General features: G+C 43.7%; 2 protein-coding genes across 2 annotated transcripts in view; both read right to left on the reverse strand.

Annotated features, from left to right (window-relative positions):
- Window positions 1–6,641, reverse strand: part of LOC126562625 (tRNA dimethylallyltransferase) — a 44,928-nt gene extending 38,287 nt beyond the window's left edge. Inside the window, exons 1-2 of the mRNA XM_050219184.1 lie at window positions 6,402–6,641; window positions 4,132–4,269 (exon numbers count right to left, since the gene is read on the reverse strand). Of these exons, the coding sequence (XP_050075141.1) occupies window positions 4,132–4,269; window positions 6,402–6,641 (378 nt within the window). The remainder of the gene's footprint in view (window positions 1–4,131; window positions 4,270–6,401) is intronic.
- LOC126561227 (brefeldin A-inhibited guanine nucleotide-exchange protein 3) overlaps window positions 1–20,111 on the reverse strand; it is a 212,221-nt gene that overhangs the window by 55,109 nt on the left and 137,001 nt on the right. The window lies entirely within an intron of this gene.

A 20,111-nucleotide genomic window follows, 5' to 3' on the forward strand; every position in this document is an offset into this window, starting at 1 on the left:
CAAAATGGCAACTGAGACAAGCGCCGTGCCGTGGCCGCAACGGTGTTCTTTTGCTTCCGCGTGATGTTAATTTATTTTCGGCTAGCCGTGCCGCGGCCGCCTTCACTACGCAACGGACATGTTTATTCGGCGCGACGATATGGTACCCGCTGAGTGCGAATTGGCCTTCCTTTTCTAACACCCGCGCCAAATCTCGGACCGATGATCGCTTCTGCGGGCCGCCCGCCCGCCTCAAAGCATCACCCCGATCCTTCTGCTACACCGTGGGATTTCGATGTTCATCGCAGAAGTACAAAAAACACGCACACAGGCACTTATGAGCAATCAAACGCGCGCACACACACACACACACACACACACAGAGCTAGCTTTACCGGCCCCGAAAAAAGACCAGAGCAAAACCCCCTAACGCAACTCCGCGCGTATAAAACATGCGTCTTTACTTCCTTATTATTATTCATCTCATTCGTACAGGTCCCCATTCTCGCTGTCGGGTTTTACCTCACTCTTGGACTCCTGCCAAACGAGCTCTAGTTCCCAGACCAGGCCTCTGCACCGTTGAGCTGAAATATGCCGTCGCTTCTTCCTGCTCTAAGGGTTTCGGTGTTGTCATGCCGGAGCTACTGGAGCTGCTACCACCCCATTCGACGGATTCATCCATCTCGCTTCAACCACGCTTCAACGGATAATAATCCGCGTTCTTGAGCTGATGAAGGAACCTCAGCACACACACACACACAAAGATGCCGATTCGCGGAATGCTGTCGACTAACCCCGAAAGTCCCGAAATTCCAACGGACATTGGCATGGGCATACGCAATAGGAAGTTGCTGTTGAAGAGAGTTGTTGAAGCTTGAAGTTGAAACTGCATGAATGGGAATGCCAAAAAAAAAATGGGAGCTAAACGGCGCCCGCTTTAGCAGGCTTTAGATCTCCCCACCATATCATCTTGCTCACACGCATGCTATCCGGTATTTCACTTTTAGTCTTTTGACACTTCACAATTGGTGGTTTAAATATTCGCCAACTTCCTGACTTTTTCGGATTTTCTTGGTTTGTTTTCATTCTTCACATCGTGGATAAATGCGGTATTTGCGTCCAGCCAAAGATTTCCTCCCATTTCTGTCTCCCCATCCGTCCGGTTCATTCTCGTCTTCCTACAAGGCGTTCAATGAATTTACCGGTACGTGCAATCGTGTGTAAATGCTCAATTCGAAGTCTGCAAAACCCGAGAACGCCAGTAAGGTCTGGCGTGAGATATTGGTTTTGGAGTCGCTGTGTAGTAGAAATCGTGACGAAAGTGACCGCAAGATCTGGTTATGGATCTTGCCGCGGAGATGAAAGTCAAATGTTTTCCTTTTCTTGGCTTAACGACCTCTAAGGTCATCAAATGGTTTACTAGACTGCCGATACCACGTAGTGAGGTTAGTCAGTCCTCACTACGGGGGGACGGTCCGGATGAGTTTTGAACCCCGGTCCTGCCGTATGAAGACCGGCGCCGTTGTCGCCTACACCACCGAGCAGCCCCTGTCACCTGAAAGTCCAATGTCTACATGTCAAATGTGTTGATATCCGGCGCATCTTATCGAATATAGGCTGTTTTAGGTATCTCTGGATCTTTGTTCTTGATCAAATTGATCTTGATGACTAGCAGTGGCGGATTTAACTCCTCTGAGGCCCTGGATTGGAGTCGTAGTTGAAGGTCCTTATCACATTGAATCTCCTGATCGAGGGGGAAGCCTTTTTTGAGTTTGGAGCCTCCCCGGAATCGCTCAGTCCACGTACCACTGGACGCTGGGTCAATAGAGTGGCTTATTAGGCTTACCGATACTACGCAGTTGGATAGTCAGTCCTCACGATCAGGGGAACAGTCCGGATGGGATTTAAGCCGTGTGAAAACCGGCGCCGCTGTTCCTGATAAAATGTAGACTAGGATCGAAACCTCCAGGACAAATGACAAAATGCGCTAGTGAGTACGAATACGAACCGGATACTCTCTCCACAACTGACTGGTGGTGATCGTTACGAACGAGATTCCTTCAGTGTGGTATATGTGCCTTCAGCCAACACTTGGTCAGCACACGTATTTCCCCAATGCGAACGGACGGATAATTGATTTCAATTCCACCACCTCCCATCTTCATCACGTCCACAAAATGTGTTTCCCGTGGTGTTTCCATTCACGAATCGTGGTGGAATGAAAGCGAAGCAACAAAACCCGCAAGAACCCAAACACCGTGAAGGAATGTATCTATAGAATGGGGTTTTATTAAATTTTCTGCTCACTTGTTTTCCATTTCTATCTGCGTTACTAAACAAAATCAAACGAACTCAACCAGCAAAAAGAAAAGAGAGTTTAAAATAAATGCGCCAAAAGCGAAATTGCAATCCAGCAAAGCAAAAAAGCAAAAAAAAAAAGGGCCACAAACACACATATAGATATCTCAACACACTCATGAATGTTGTGCGTCAGTCAGGTTGAATTAGTGTATGGGAAAAAGATTTCACACCATGTTTAATTAGCATACAAGAGTGATTCTGTCCATAAAGAAAGAGCAAAAAAAAAACCTTCCCGTAGACCGACTAGAGGCGCAAAAAACAAATATGAGTTTTTGCTACGTTTGTGTCATAAATGGCATGCAAGGAGGGAAGAATTTTTCTTGATGTTTGACGATACTTCTCCAGACCATAAGCACTCATAGTTAGCAACAGCACACAAAAAAAAAGAATTTGGTTATTTCCTCATTTCTTCTTCTACTTTTTCCCCCTGTTTTTTGCAAGACTGCGAAGCGAAATTCACATCCAACAGTTGGATACAGAACAAGCACTTTCGGTTTCTTTGACATGCTTTCATTCCAGCTTTTAATATACTGCCATGGATATCATTTTGTGGACTAATGCCAAAGTTGGAATGTTGATAGGAAGTTGTCTAAAGAGTCACATCGACATTCTTTGACTTGGTGAGCATAGAGCTCAAAGAGTCCTCGAATATCTGGTGGAACTTTCCAACGTCCGAATCGAAGACTCCGTTCTTTTTGACAACTTAGGACTATCATAACCTGAAGAATCCAAATTTATCCAGTTGATAAATATAATCTTTTTTCTATAACTCTTATCTCTTTCCAAAATGACAAGCAACAGCCCCTATCGATCGAAGAACTTCTATTGCTAGGCAGATGGACGGAAAGAAAGTGAAATGAGGTGGTTTTAAGAATCTCATAGATTAGTCGAGCCATTCGCCCAGTGCATCCAGAAGCTATGGAAGCCAGTAAAGGTGCGCACTAGGACAGGAAACTGCTCCATCCCGTACCAACCGCTGCACTCCCTATCACCACAACCGAGGCCCCAATCCAAGGCTCTGTCGATGTTGCGATCGGCACAAGAAGAAGGTGGTCAAGTCAAGCTGGCAAGGAAGGTTATGGTCAACGAAATAGATGAAGGAAGTTTCGATAAAACAGAAATCATCATTTGCATGCTAATGGTGGTTCTCCCGAACGCACACACGCATCTTCCATTCCCCCATTCGTCCAGTCCAAACGGCAAACGTTGCGCAAGCCCAACTCGCCAAACAAACCGATTTTTGACAGGACCACCTCGCGCCGCCCTGTGTACCCCAACCGGCACGCTCGCTGCCTGTGCCGCCCGGTTCATGAATATTGAATGAATTGACGGCCACTACGACGGCTATGGTCGAATGGTTTGGAAACGCTTTTGGTCAGCTCCAGGGTAGGACCGGTTTCTTCTTTTTTTTTATTGGTACATGTACACGCGTTCTGTAAGACCCTCGGAGAATCCGCCTGCTCTGCCCTACCCAGCTCTGCTCTTCAAGTTTAATGGACGAGCGGCACACACAAACTAGACACCATTTTTCAGCACGTTTCGTAAAAAAAAAGAACGATCATTTTTGTCCAAAAAACTATGAGTGATGATGCCGCCATTGAGAGTCCTCTAATGTACTGTAATGTTAGTGTGTGAAGAGAAATGTCAAGTCAGTATAGTATCCATTACTGATCTGTCACCATTTTACCGGCAAGTAATTATCCCTTGAACAAGTGTACACCCGATGCAACATAGCTTAAAATTAATTACGAACAATGATTACACTTTTGACGTTACAATTGAAAAGGATACGATCGGTAAGGCACGCTCACGGAAATGGGTCACGGTAAAGGCTTGATCTGGCGTAACCACGCTCAGCAGATGATGAACCACCTGTTGCTGCTCCTCCTGCGTTGCCTTGGCAGTTACAATGTCTAGTCCTGTGTATACCTGTGAAACGAAATCTAAATGAAGCCCTCACGACGAAAAGCGTTTTCATTCTCACCGTCCGCTGCTCCATTCCCTGGACTAGCGGACGTCCGAGATTGGAAGCAGTTCCCATTATCGCATTACCACCTTGCTGGCCGCAAAGAACCGCTGAGAGAATTTTTTGATTCAAAAGTTTCCTCTCGTCACGTCCTTCACGTCCTCCAAAATATGTGAGAACGTTGAGGAACAGAAGAACATAAAAGCGTCCCAACTTCTATCAAGCAAAGCAATAAACTGCTTGCTCAACTATAGTCTGCGCGTTCGTTGATCGGATCCCGGGAGACTCAGAAATATATTACGCATACAGACTTCGGAACCGTTGGAGAAGACGTTTATCGGACGGTTACCTGTTCGCCCGGCTGTGATTCGATAGCGCGACCAAACGACGCAAGACTAAGTAAGCTCGATAATCGCCCGCATCCCAACACACTACCACTATTATCATCACCATCATCATCACCGTCCTCTCGTTCTGCTTCCGTTTCGCCGTCCGATTCCACTTTCCTCTCAGAACACCGCGTGGACACATTTTTACGACCCCATGGTTGCTGTCAAATTTTTGACGATTTGAGGCGGCATCCAGCTCACGTCTCGAGGCTGTAGAAGCTTTTACGATTTCACCTAATCGTGCCCGGGATCTACAACGAGTCGCGTTTTCGGACCCTGTTCAACATAATTTATGCAGAATCGTCGAATTACAGGGAGGGGAAGCAAATACAGAAACATACAACGAATGTACATGCTGTAAAGACACGAGAACTTTTCCACAAAGAGAAAGACTACCCTTTTTCCAGCACTAAAACAACGCTTGGTCAAATTCATCCGACATTCGGAAGAATTCGCGAAATTGAGTTGAAAAGGGAATACCTGGATGCTCTAGTTTTGCGGTTGGACGTTCGTTGAAGCTTTCCAATCGATGTCAGACCACCGAATCATCTGCATCTGGCAATGACGCACGGTACCTGCCAGACTGGGACAGACAGTGTAAAGTCGAAAGCAAAAATCCTAGGGGTCCTTAGGCTCGGTAAACTTCATCGTAACCGGCGTGACTAGCCAAAAAAACTCGGTAAAGTAATGAAAAGGCAACCCCTTTAGGCAGATCCTAAGCGAACTACACGCCGCATGTGAGCTTTTGGGCTAAATTAAAAAGGAAAGAGTAAATATTGGGAAGCTGGGAAAACAATTAATGATCAAACATCAAAATTAACCCACCCCAAACCATATGGTACCGCACAGATCGCTGGGAAATTAATCACGCCCAGACGACAGGTGTACGGTGAAGCGTTGGGAAACTGTGGACGTCATTGCTTCCTGCGGGTGTCGGTACCGTAGTCTACGGAAATGCTTTTTTTTTTATTGGGAACGATACCTCCCAGCTTTTGGTCATGATTTTGCAAATATTGGCTGCGGCGGTCACTACAATCAAGTACTCTACAAACGGGTAAAAGGATATCTCGGCGGGAATACGGAAACGGAGCCGTACCTTTACATCATGACCAAGGGTTTTTTGTTGGTAAGGATTGAAGGTTTGAAGCTATGTATCTAGAGGGCCCTTCTTTTTCTCTGTGAAGGGTAGACTTCTGCTCGAGGATGAAACGAACGTGGCAGGACACTTGACGGAGTGCCCTACACCCGATTCAGTCGTGTTGGGTGCGCGATCTGATCTCAAGGCCATCACTGAAGGCCACATCTTAAAAGCTTGCGCGCGTGTGGTACACGGTGCTATTAAAACTTTAAAGGGGTACCTCGCTATTAGCTCGGATCTCGGGCCGACTGTCAAATTTATCATCCCACTGCTCATTTACAAGACCTGTTACGCATAACTAGAACCTTGGCCTTATCGATGTGGATGGATCAAGAATTGAAGAACTGGTTCCGTTTCAGTTTCTGTTTTCGGTAAGGGAGCAAACTCCATTCTGCGGGACACTCCATTATAAACGATCTATCATCACTCAGTTTTTTAATTAAATTTATGCGGCTTTTTTCGAACACCGGCGCTATATCCGGCAGAGTGCGAGGGCCTTTTTTTTGCGCTTCTTCAAGAACAGCTGATTGAGGCGGCACTCGCTCAAGTCACTCACGCGAACACTCACTTGCATCGAATCGGCACTGATCACCTCCCCGCCGTACCGGGCCGCTAGCTCGAGCGACAGCTTCGTTTTGCCCGTACCGGTCGAACCGAGAATCACCACAACCGGCGGAACGGCGGACATTGTGGCGTACGGATGATGCCGTCGACGCTGCGCTGGAATGCTACACCGGTAGTACACTTTATCAATGGCCACTGGGAAACAAACACGCACGGCGAACACGCGGAACACACCACCGAACATTGCCCGGACGCACCATTAAAAAAGAGCCAGCGCGGTACGCGGCGCACGATACGCGTCGATGACAGTTGGGTGAGTGTCAGCGTTGAGTGCTGAGAGACCGAGAATGAGGACTATGGGCAAAAATTGTTCTTGAAATTAATATTTATTAATTTTTTTTTTCTCTTAAATTCTTGCCACAGTTACGGTTTTGCTTTTCCCGGGAAAAAATAGTGAGACAATTTAAATCTCTCCGTTTAATTTGTATACTATTTTTGGATAATCCATTCAATAAAAAAAGTATTTAATTTTTTATTTATTTTCAAACTGTCACTCAACTTTTTCTATAAATTAAAACCTTTGCATTTTTTATATTTTATTTAAAATACTTTATGTCTGGTACTGGACAAATAACATGCGAAATCTTCTACCAACAACGCACCCTTTTTCATACGTTACGATACAATCGTTCCCTGGAAGAGCAGTCTACGCAGTCTCTGACGTAATTTCCTACCGCAAAGTTCTTAGAAATTGCAGCTTGCAAAATAATACGGCGATACTCTACAACGCCAATGGCACTTCGCAATTCAAATCGCATGCATCCGGCATCCTGTGACTCATGCTGCAAAGAATGCGACCGTTTAGATTATTCGAACTGTTTCAATGCACTAGAAATTCATGCAATTTTTTTGGAATTCGATTCGAACTTTTTTAACCGCCAGATTTATCATCAAATCTTATAAGCCCTAAAGTGAAGGTCATTAAGTCAACAACAACGAGTGAGCCTGTGGTGAGTCAACAGCGGCCCATATCGATACCCCGGAATTGCTCCCTCGTAATTAGGACTGACTATCCAACTGCATGGTATCACAGCAAGTCTAGTAAGCCATTAAATTGTTAAGCCAAGAAGCCCATTACTGATCTGGTAGTAAGTACTCGATACCTCGATTTCTCAAGCGTGTCCTAGCGGCTCGTCATCAAGAATTAATTCTAGTAAAATGTTCTCCAACCCTCTCAATCTCAGAGCTCTGTGGGGAACTTCACTGGAACCCCGAAAAACCTCCCCAAAACCAAGTTAGCCAATCTAAGGTTTACAAGCATCCCGAAAATACTTCGCCCAGAATTTGTGCCGGTTTCGGTTCCGTGTACTTTTGCACCGACCAATGGCTTCAGATAAAAGTGAACGATAGCGAAACACATTCCGCCACTTTGAAGCATATAACAAACATCCACCCCATTCACCGGAGCCGGACATTCGCACATGGATATAGGTGTAAGAGTGAAGTTTTTCTCGTTTCCTTCTACCACACTTCTTTCCGAATCTCATTTTTTTACTGCCTCTGGCGAGCCTTATAAGCTTCTTATTCGCAAAGATCGATTTCTTAGGTTCTCTCTGGCGGTGTTGCGAATTGTACAACGAAATAACAAAAAAAAAAAACCTGTCTAATTTCGCCATCCTTTTGCCTTTGCCTTCCCCGCGTGTTTCCTTGCAGCAATACAACCGAGAAGACACACATTCTTTACCACTCTTCGCTCCGTCTTGGGCGCTCACTCGCGCAGGCACGCCATTTCTTCTTCCCCGGGACTACAATCTGGGTTTTCTTCTAGTGCGCCAAATCTTTGGCCGGGTTTTCGGCATTTTCGACCTCTTTTATTTAAGGTCGTTTTTGCATCCACTGGTGCGTGTGTTTGTGCGTTCACAAATCCTCCATTCTCGCGTTTTTTTTTTTTAATTGTATTTCTCTTCTGTTTTTACTACACCCGTTTCCTTGTTGCTTCGATACTTTGGGCTGGATTTCTTTTCGCTCTACCTGTCCCTTCTTCTATAATCAGTGTTTTCCCTTTTCTGCTCGTTTCTTGCTTTTGGTTTTCCATTTTTCTATTGCTTCTTTACGCCTAGACATTCGCCGGCCGGCTTTCTGGTTGTTGTACGCCTTTCATTCCTTTACCTCCGCTTCGGTATTTTGCACAACCACCGGTCCATTCCGATGATACCTGTTTGGCTTGCGTCCGGGGTCCCTTCCCGGGCCCGTTCGCTGTAGGTCTTTTGGGAGTTGGGTACCTAATTGTATGCGTTTCTTAAGGGTCGGTTCACGTTTCCTTCGTTTCCCATTTTGCCTCGGGGAAACACGCTGTGTAGCCCCTGCCTTCAATCAGCTAGCCGGTCACCTTTCTCTTCAGCTCATCTCTCTTCCTAGTGTGCGCAGATATATATACCTACAAACGCAGCCCGTGGACGACAAAATGCAGGCACGGCGGCTGCTTAACCGGAATCTTCCCGTTTCTCCACCGAGAACCCGAAACTCGGCACATAAATCGTTGAAGGTCACACGCATCAAGGAAGTTACGGGCCGAGCGGGCTGACGGTGTGCCAGGAGAGCCCGGCCGCAACAGACCCGAAACTTGGGAAGGAAGGATATACGGTGATTGAATAGGTTTTACTTCACAGGCAGGATGGGCGGAAAATGTTTGAAAAAAAAAACCCCAGAAACGGGAACAAAAGCTGCGTTTTTTCTTGATGTTGTTGTTGGTAGAGTTCCGAGATTTCGACCCCGTTTCTCGGATTCTGGTGTACACGAGTGCTCGCTTCCCCCATTGGTTCGTCGGAAGATTTTTCGTTCAAAGCAGATTTTTTTGTTTTCGGTCTGCTCGAGAAAAACAAATCACAGTTCTTGGAGCACGAACAAGCAGGAACAAACGCGTTTACAACTTTGCTCAGGCACAGACAGCAGCACACAAGGCGTGAGGCTAGCTAATTGGACGCAGATTTTTACAATCTGCGTTAACTGAGCAGCAAGAGAAACCAAAGTTCCCAATTTTTACATCCCGATTTCTAGTCCAATTTCTGTGTTTCCAAATTTTAATGCCTTAGAAATGATGACCCATGGTCTTGATAGTTCGACAGCATTCCTATATCAATTGTAACCCTTTAAACCTGTCTTTTCAGCGCTGGATGTAAGTAGGGTCCGTGTCTGCATGCGATGAGCAGTTACTGATGTCATGCGAACTCACCAACCGCTCGCTGGACACAGCTATTAAGTGTGGCCAAGGTTCCTTTGTGGTTTTCGACGCCGATTGCCGCCGAGCAGTTCGAGCATCAACCAACCAAGAGACAGACAGCATAATTCTCAGGGGCTCAGACAACTGCTCAGACTGAAATTTCGTTCTCCACCAAATACCTACACCCTCCCCCCTCATCCTAGTTTTCCTCGTGCTGCATCGCCCTATGCAGATCCACGCGATAGAACGCAAAGTGCAACACATAACATGACCAGCAACACTACCGACCGCCCTGGGAAGGGTCAGTGCTGAAATGCAATCCGTGGGCTGTAACCCAAACTCCACCTTTTCCTGGTAAACTAACCCCGTTCGGTGGGAGGCAGCGACCAATTGCAAGCAAAGAGCGATGATGGTTAAATACGAGCGTACACCAATCCATCCACCGGTGTCCGGTGTGTGTGAGATATCGCCCAAGTTCCTTAGCAATGGTTGGCGCGTCGATGTTGAACCGGTGTGAACGTCCTCCGGGAGGACGTAAAGCCTTACAAACGCACGTACCGAGAACCACAGCCACGGGGAAGGCAAAGCTTGGAAGGCCGTTTTCCAGACTTTCTTTTCAACCGCAGTCGTGAAGGTGGAGTGAGAGATAGCCCTTGGAAGGGAATTATCGATTTCGACCTGGATGTGGACGGGAGTCGCATATAGTTGGTAAAGGAGTCGTTTTTTTTTTTGTATTGAGAGTTCTACATGTTCGTGGTCATTTTATGGTATGGCCGGGATGTAGACTTCAGACTTATAACCACATTATAAGTAGCGAATGTATAAGAAACCGTTTCGTACACACACCTCTCTACCGTCCGGCCAAACCGCTGTCCGGAAGTGTTGATGTTAAATGTCATCATATCGCAGTTATCGCGATGTGGCGGTAGCGCTGGCGGTGAAGTGAAGAATGTATCTGAAGCATATGCTAGCCAACATATTGCCGAGCACAATCGCTCGCGGGGTTGCTTTATTATTTTATAATAGCTCACCGCACGCTATCAAGACATTTGAAGGGTGTGCGACGAAGAGGAGCTCTGCAAGAAAGTGGAATGAGTAGCAGCAACAGCAACACCGCACACTACTTCACGCAGGTGTAAACCTGCCATCAAGCGTGAAGGTCAGCGTCGGGGTGTAGTACACCAATGTAAGGTAGCTGCTGCCAGAATCTTTGAAAATCGTTGATTCTTGGAAGAAATTACAACTTGGGAAACCATCAAGCATTTGGGCGACTCTCCCAATCCCGAAATCAAAGAACAAGTCATGATGAGAACAGTGTTGAACTTGCGTAACATCGTAAGCGGATAATGTAACATAGCTCCCTACACTGTGTCCCCGAAGTACATAGCAGAACAATCACACTCAAAGACTTTTTTAGAACGCGAAAATTAGACCTGACATGGCGAAATGAAGCGTCAGTAGTGAGGAGCGTCGACAACTCGGCGATCCTGGGTATTTGCGTAGCAACACACACGGTTCCCAAAATCGCCCGGTGGGAAAGGGGAAGCAGATTAGATGGTGGAAGGGTACATGCGGGTAGGGTGGGGGGGAATGGAGGGTTTAGAACATGCAATGCCTTCTAAAATAGCTTCTACCTTACGGGTGCTGTCTTCGCCACGGAAGCGCCGATAGCGCGACGATGGTATGTGTGCGCTGTTAAAAATAAAGGGACCGTGACAGATCAATCTAAGTTTAGGTCAACGATCGCCGAAACGATTGTTAGCAACACCGCGGCCCCTTTAACTACAAGCAGTCCCGGCGGTTCCCGCCACCTTCAAGAACAGCACACAACCGAAAAGGGCATCCAACACTATTTGACGGCCAGTCGCTTTCGCGGGTCAACATTGCCGTTCCGTTTAGCACCCGGGATCTTCGACAGCGTTTAGCGTACCCGTCCGGGGTTTCGGAATCGGCGGATAGCGGAAAGAGGTTGTAAGGGGAGTATTCGAAAAGTCGGTTTCAACCGGTCAACCGGTAGTGTGTTCGGAGGGGGTTTCAGAAGCTAACTGCTGGACCTGCGCGCTATATCCGGGCAGCAGGCGACCAATATCTGAGGCACACTGGTTCTGGGTGTTCTTGGAGCTGGAGATCTCGTACTTTGTACCAGAGGGCTAGGCAGTATGTGTATGTGTTAACTCTCCTGTGCTGATGTGCTGGTCAGCGAGTCCTCCGTTTGGGGATTTCTAATCAAACGCTGGAGCACACGCCCATATCTCTGCCGTGTGCGAAAAGTCAAGACACGTGAAGAGATCTCTGTGTTGAGTGTGCGTAAGCACACCTCATCCCCTCCCTCCCCCGCTTCCATTGGTTCCAAGACATCCGATAAATGATAGAGATCGGAGCGAGTACACCCTTACTGTTGCCAAAGGGACCCCGCTTGCCTTGAGATGCAGCTGGGTCAGCACTATCAGCTGTCAATATGTTTGATTACGCCGCGTGCGTGTGTATATAGGTAGACCCCAAAATACCGGCCGGCACAATGCGGAAAGTTGTTTCTGTGTCACACACGCACGCCCGCACACACACACACACACTGCCAATTGTCACTTCAGCCTCAACAGAACGGTACTCACCGCCGTATAGTGCCGAGTGAGTTACACACATCGAGTGTAAAGTCGTCGCGATGACGTGAGCCGGACGTGCGTTTCCCTTTGCCCCATCCGCTTCGTCCGCCCGCCTCCACCAGCTCTCCCGGCCGCCACCAGCGTTATCACGAACTGTCTATCGTGCCTTAGAAGGCCTTAGCAACTGAGGAAAAATCGGGCTCGTGGCCTCCACCGGCGCCGCACTGGCACATGTGTAAATATTGTGTGTGTGTTGGGCGAGATATGCCAATAGCATCCATCGTGCGCACTCGTTCGCTCGCACTTTTCTGTCTCGCAGTATATATTGCGCTCCTCTCTACCACAAGGCCCGAAAAACTGTCTGTTGCACTATCAGTTGAATGAGAGGCGAGTGTTTAAGATGAGACCAAAAAAAAAACCACAACAAACATCGTCTAGGATTAGGACCTTTCCACCCCAACCTTCCCCAAAAAGCTAATCTTACACCTCCCGCGAATCTTCACAGCAATTCATTCCTTTAACACTTTGCACAAGGGTCCGTGCGTCACCGTCAATGCCACATCGAAACAAAGTTAAGCGTTGCTACACACATACTGATCGTGGGAAGCGGCAATTCAAAAGCTCTTTACGTTATGTCATATTTGTCGCCAATGCAGCACGATAAAAAAGCATGACCTCCCTCTCTCTCTTTCTCTCTGACATCTTCTACATCAGAAGCGTTCGGGGATCTACACCAACCAAAATGGGGATGGAAAAGCTGATCCTCAGGCTTGATAATCCGGCACCCGTCCGAAGACACTCTCTCTCTCTTTTCTGGGTGGTTCGAATGATTTACTGTTGATTTTCTTACGCGTAATGTTGAGGCACTGCGATGCTACTTACCTGATAAAAGACAAAGTTCGTGTAGTCTTGATCATTAGTACCCAGTACCGGCTATCTCTTACCTCACCTTTGGTCGAGGGTAGGGTAGCTGTCGTGTCCACTTAAAATCCTCTATTGATTAATTGAATCGACCGGGATAATAAATGGCGATTATTTTTCTTCCGCCATCTTTGTGGCACCGTTATTTTCAAAGCTTTTCTTGACCTACCATTTATCGGTACGCGGGAGGGGGAAGGAAAGATGATTACAGTCAGTGTCCGACTTATGGGGTGGTACTCGAGATACTCGGATTTTGGAAATTTGACACATTACGTAGGGTTAGTTGTGCAGATTTAATTCTTGTGATTGATTTTACACTTGAGATATGCGAATTGCTCCGGTCCATCCACGGTATGTCGGAAAATGACTGTACGTTCTAGAAATCATTCCTCAATAATTTAGATAAAATCAATGGTTTTTCACATTTCTTTCAAAGTGTTACAAAAATTAGGATAAAACAATGAAAAGAGAGAAAAAAAACTACAACAAGAACCTGATTTTTTTTTCCTTTCCCGATCACCCGATCATCATAAGCAAGCAGGCAGAAAGGGTTTGGATTTTCTTTTTAAATCTGTTTTTTTTATTTTTCCAGGGGCATGTGTAGGTGTGTCGGTTTGTGGATTTTATTTTAGATATTTTATTTAACAATTCAGCGACAATAGTTCATTTTCTCTTGTTTGTTTTTTGCTTTGTTTTGCTTCTTCGGAACCTTTATTTGTTTGTTTCAACTAACTACCTTTCAATCATCATGCGTTTATTTTTTTAATTTAACTGCAAACAATAGCTAGCACGCATACCTTGCTAATTTATTACCTTTCTAGCATTATTTTACCTTTCTTTAGCCCAATCCCTACCCATTCTCTTTCTCTATTTCTCTCTCTCTCTCTTTTTTCCATCTTAAACCACACAAGTGAAACTACTACTCAAGGAAGATCCCACTGTCACACTCATTAACCCTGTAATGCACAGGATTAGCAGAGTCGAGCGTCCACTATCCCATTTTCCTTCTCCTGATCCTGCATCCCTTACTTCTGTACACTCATTATATATATATATGCACAAATAAATTTTCACATTAAAAACAACATATAAAGTATCGCATCGTACTAAAGAGACATTAAATTGAAGTAGTATAAGTAAGTATAAGTGAAGAATTTTTAAAACTAATGAAAAAAAAAGAATTTGTTTTTTGTCGATAAAAACTACATTCAAATTCAAATTAAAAAAAAAACGTTCAGAGGATCCCCAGCCCTGCATCTGCATATAGATGTCGATGGTTTTTGGGTGATTTTTAGTAATTAATCTCTTCCACCCAAATGGTAACGTACGACAACATGGTTAAAAAGAAGAAACCATCCACAGAACATAAATCCGGACGAATTAAACTCCAATGAAAAGTTGGAATTGAACTATATTGGGGCTATTGTACTTCGTTGTTTTTTTTTGTTTTATTTGCAGTATCTCTATTTTGTTATTTGACCTTAGCTGTGTTGCTGGCAGTCTCCTCTCCTTTCCTGCTGTTTTTTTTTTTCTTTTCAATATTCTATTGTCAATTGATGCAGCCATTTTTAAGCTTAGTTTAATGTGGCATTGGTAAAGCAATTTTATCACTGGTTCCGGCTTAAAACTGACACTGTGTGATAATAATTGCAACAACAGCAACAACAAAAGTTGAGCAAATTTTGTACCGAAAAATATAACTAAATGCAAAAACACGAAACTAGATAGAAATCTATTCCTGTTTTTTTTTCTATTTTCCTGCTTATGCCGCAGAAGTGTAATGAACGTCTTAATAGCGAGGTGTACGGTAATGGTTTGAGCAAATGGTATAAACAAAACCAAAAAAAAAAACAAATCCAACAAATTCTTCCCAATTCTTCCTTACGACAATATCAAAATCAATATCAGAGCGAAGGATATCCTTACGTGAGAGTGAGAATATAAGGGATGAGAATACGAACCCAGCTTGATTGGTGGTAGTGGTCAGAAGTTAGTAGTTTGTCTAACAGAAATGCACCCAGCGTTTTCTGCCTGCCACTGACTTTTCTTTACACCTTTGGGATTTCAAAAGTTTGTATGTATATATATATAACATGCATATCTATCTGTATGTATGCATATGTATGTATAGCTATAGCTTTTATCATAGTTAATGGTCTAGAGTACGTAGGTAGTGTTTTGCGTGTTATTTCCTTGTTTAGAATGTACGATTGTAATGAAACATGCAGAGGAATTGTTCAACTTCGGCATCGAAGTGTTCGCTAATGTAGGGTAATAATGCGTAATATAAATGTATATAAGTAAGTAAAGCACTGGTTTTTTTTCAAATTTGTTTTGTCTCTCCGCACCACAAAGCGTCCCAGACGCGTGGTTACAATATTTTCGCTTGCCAGAAAAACAATTGATTTGAAATGGGCCGATTGCCGTGACACCTAAGGGTCGATTGCCCCCCCAAATAGAATAAGGTCCGCAGTTTTATGTTTGATGCTGTTCTAGGTACACTTCAGTTTGTTTTCTTTCCTTTGCTATCCTCTCTTTCTCGCTCTCTCTCTCTCTCCCTTTTTCTCGAGCATTTCTTTTCTATTTCGCAAGAGTACGATCGTTCCTTAGTATATCGCCGGTAGCATAGTGTACGTGCGCACACCGTGTGAATGCATATTTGCGTCATGTAAAGTTGCGAGGTTGGAATAGAACAAAAAAAAATCACTTATGTTAAAATGGCCTTTGCTTGATTGGGGGTTGAACAATTCTTTTCCAAACAAAACAAAATTAAATTAAAAAAAAAAGAACACAATTCAAAATCCTACTTTCTTTCGTTCTTTGCACACACGCGCACATACTTACAACGCCAACTAAGAAACGATCGAGCTCGAAGCGAATGAGTAACAAAAAAAAATAAACAAAACACCAAATCCATCGTTTTAGGTTTGAAAGAACATTTATGCAAACGAAAAAGAAAAAAAAACACTAACAAAAATTTTGTAAAAAAAAATGTAATTATAGTAGATCTGTATCCTTACAGTAGTAATAGTAAAGTAGTCGCAGAACACTTAGCATCTACCACTTATAGTCTACGCGAAAATAATGAACCAAAAGTGTTTTTAGCCAGAGAGAACGTTGTTTCTCTCTTTTCTCATGAAATCCGAAGGAATTATTTTAAAAAAAAATCGTTTGTTTCACTAATTTCATCAAATCACCTATTATCGTTTCAAATAAAACAAAAAAAAAACACCGTAAAAATACTACAACTACTACCACTACTACTTCCGCTACCTAACAGCGCTGCCTAATTGTCTCCGTGTATATGTTGTGGTGGCGGTTCTATCGGTATTCAATCGTAATCGTAGATATAATTAAAAAAAAACGCTTACTAAACTAGATGACAATCTTTTTTGGGGGCAGAGAAAGGAGAGAACAATACAGCATAATGGCGCGGGGAGTACATTTTCTTTAGCCGTGTGTTTATTATTTTCGTATTACTATATTAGGTGATATTTGGATGACTTTTTTTTAAATTGTGGTTGAGTTCTGTTCGGATAAAAAAAAACTCCAAAAAAGAGCTCCATTTCAGGACCGAAACCAAGTATCAAGAAGTCTATAGTGTGCCATCATATGGCCGGACATATATGATGCTGGGAGGTTGGGTGAAGCCAAGCAAGTCAAGTGTTTCGATCTTGTAAAGATTCTTCGACCTCTCAACCTTATAACGGAGGAGATAGTTTATGGTGGTATTTGTTGTGTGAAGGGACACACTTATCGCAGTATGGTTGCAGCACGGCGACGACTCCCCTTTGCCATTTCTGTTACCACTCTCTCCTCTCTCTCTCTCTCTCTCTCTCTCTCTCTCTCTCTCTCTCTCTCTCTCTCTCTCTCTCTCTGTCCTTCTTCTTCACATCACACACAATAAAATCAATTTTATTTCATAAAAAAAAATCCCTAACTAATTTTAGCATCAATACGAAAAAAAACAATGTTATAATTGTATGATAAAAAAAATTCTTAAATCCTACCTACAGAAAATTCTCTACTCTAACAGGAAAAAGTCTACACGCACGATCTTAATCCTCGTGTGTCATCCAATGCAGCATCCAAACACAAAGGAACGTCTAACCCACCGCAATAGCGGCCCATTCGCACACCTCCTTCCCTCTCTTTCCCCCTTTACAACACACGTTAATTCTAGTTGTCGAAAACGAACCAAAAAAATAATAAATCCTAAAATAAACAAAGTGTCGAAAATGTCATTTCGACTGTTTGACAGAAGAAAGTGAAAACAAAAGAAATATATATAACAAGAAAAAAAAAGGTTTTGTCTTTCCCCCTTCCCCAAAAAAGGTTTTCTTTTTTTCTTTTTCCATTCCCGGACACACACACACGCGCGCGCGCGACGTTCATTTTAAACGCACTTGCTAGAAAAAAGAAACGCATCTTTTGCTTTTTCTCTTCCGCGCACGCACATACACACTCACACACACACAGACGCACAAACGATTACTATTCGTAACAAGTAATGAACACAACGTTACAAAGGGGCTGTTAGTATTCATATGGCGGGGCGGGGATGTGAGCATTTTTTGTTCGTTTCCTTTGTAATTATATACCGTTGAAAACGAGCAACATAAATCCTGTCATAATCGTTTTGGGGTTAACAAAAGTAAGAAAAAAAACACAATTCAAGATGACATCACCACCCCACCCACATATCACCCTTAAGCACCCTTATCGCATCACTATTCCTGGGTCGCTTCCTTCTATGCCGCTTTCTTCGCTACTTCTTCTACTACTGCTCCTACTGCTACTACCACTACAACTCCCCCCCCCCCCCCACCCTCACTACTACAGGCGCCGCAGTCAAAGGTTTTCCAAATACAGAGAGAAAGGCGAAACGGAACACAATTTTTAAAAATATAAAGACAAGATCAAAATATCTTAATAACATATATCGTTTTTCCCTCTTTTTTTTTCGCGTTTCACCATGTGTTTGCTTACCGGAAGAAGCACACGATAACGTTGAGAGGAATATATCTCAGTTATTGGGATTTATTTTGTTGAAGAGAAAATTAATGGAAACTTGTTCAAAAAAAAGTAATAATAAAAATTCTATAAAGAGCAATTGCAATTCGTCAACATCGTCCCATCTCGTCCAACAAATCCCTTTTCTGAATTTATCTCTCTTGCCTGTCTGTATCAGCTTGATGATGCTTTTGCATGCATTGCGTTAAAAAGCGTTATTATTGTGAGAGCTAATTGATATTTATTTATTCGACATAATCCCTATATCTTACGATTTCTGTTTATCGATCAACATTATAGCATCTAGTTTTGGGCTAGTAGAGTTAGATTGTCTCTTGCCCCCAGCGCTCTAATCTCGCCCTATGTACTGTACTGTATATAGTAATTATGTGTATATATGTCTGTTGCATTATATATATAGGGTCTATGTGTGTAAATTGTGTAATTATATTCATATACGCATGCAGCAAAATGCACTCTTCAATATAATAATACCTAATACGCGATTTCGTGTAATTTAGAGCTTGTGAATGTACACAATCCAGCTTCAATATAGTTTCTGTGAAGCATAAATAAATGCTTTTTTCCTTCCACACCCTCTCCCAGCAATCCTCGCTTTCAATCTTCACACTACAAAAACACCTTTGGTCTAAAGTGCCTGCCAATGTTAAAGGGAAAGGGTGGACGATCGAGACCGACACCTACACTATATATATATATATCATGACAATTTAGCTTTGCCTTGCTATCTATTATCCATTGCCATCATCCAATCTCCTTTAAGTAACATGTACACGCGTACGTCTAATAATAGTTAGTGGTACCGCCCAGCAGCAAAAGCGATTCGATTTTTTAAACTAAATGTCTTAAAAAGGGCAAAGAAATGAACCGTTTCTGCCCCGTTGACATATTGTGTGAAGAAGGGGAGGGGGGTTAATTAAATGCGCGCAATTTTTAATCTAGCCACGCATGCATGTTTAACAAGGAAAACCAAAGCATATAAGCGTATGGAAAAGAGGATAACACACAACACGGTGCAGGTTTTGGTACTTCTCTCATACGCTCTTACAGTTTTTAATAGGAAATTATGCTTTTGCTTTTCAGCTATAAATCAAACGTACAGATAAAGGGGAAAAAACAGCAAAAAAAAAAGTTCAAACTTTTTATATCAATGGTCAACGCAATCTACTTGTGAAGGGGGGTGTGTGTGTGTGTGTATGTGGTTTGGGGTGTTCAACCCCTTCCCCTTATTTTTAACCTTACTCTATTTCTCTAGGACCAACTAAACTTCGCCCCAAATATATGTATTTGTATGTATATGTATATATCCCACCTCAATTCCCCAATACGTATGTACACATCCACGCTCACACACACATACACACACACACAAAGAAAAGCAGTTTTGGATTTGAGAGTCTCAAAATCTCACTATTCTAAAGAAGAATTCATTTGCGGGTACACAACAAACAAACCTTCCCCCCCCCCCCCTCCCTAGCGATCCTCCCAAGGGGCTCACATAGCTGCAACCCGATTGAAAGTTCAAACCCAAAGGAACCACACTTGGTTTGTGCACGTTTCCGAAAATGCAAAAAAAAAAGCACCCAAAAAGCTGTCCGTTTGATGTGAAGGCCACACCGCATCGAAGCAAAGCTTGCGATGAACGCTTGTGGGTAATAGTATCGGGGCGTTACACAGCTACAGATACCAAGTGCGTACATCCTTGTTCAGTAATGCGTTAGAGCTCACATTCATGAAGGACAACACAACCGGGAGGGTTTATGCTTTTCGCTCAATCAAGTTGTTTTTTGGTGGCACCGACAACACGTTCACGATAGTTTAGTCCGCATAGGAATGTGGCGCAATTCATCGGATCATACGTTAATGGCGACGACTTTGTTAGGGATCCCAGTGCGGATCCTTCTTTAGATTGTTCGATACTCTCAGCTGCATGACG

The sequence above is a fragment of the Anopheles maculipalpis genome, chromosome X (genome assembly GCF_943734695.1).
Source record: "Anopheles maculipalpis chromosome X, idAnoMacuDA_375_x, whole genome shotgun sequence".
NCBI classification, from domain to species: domain Eukaryota; kingdom Metazoa; phylum Arthropoda; class Insecta; order Diptera; family Culicidae; genus Anopheles; species Anopheles maculipalpis.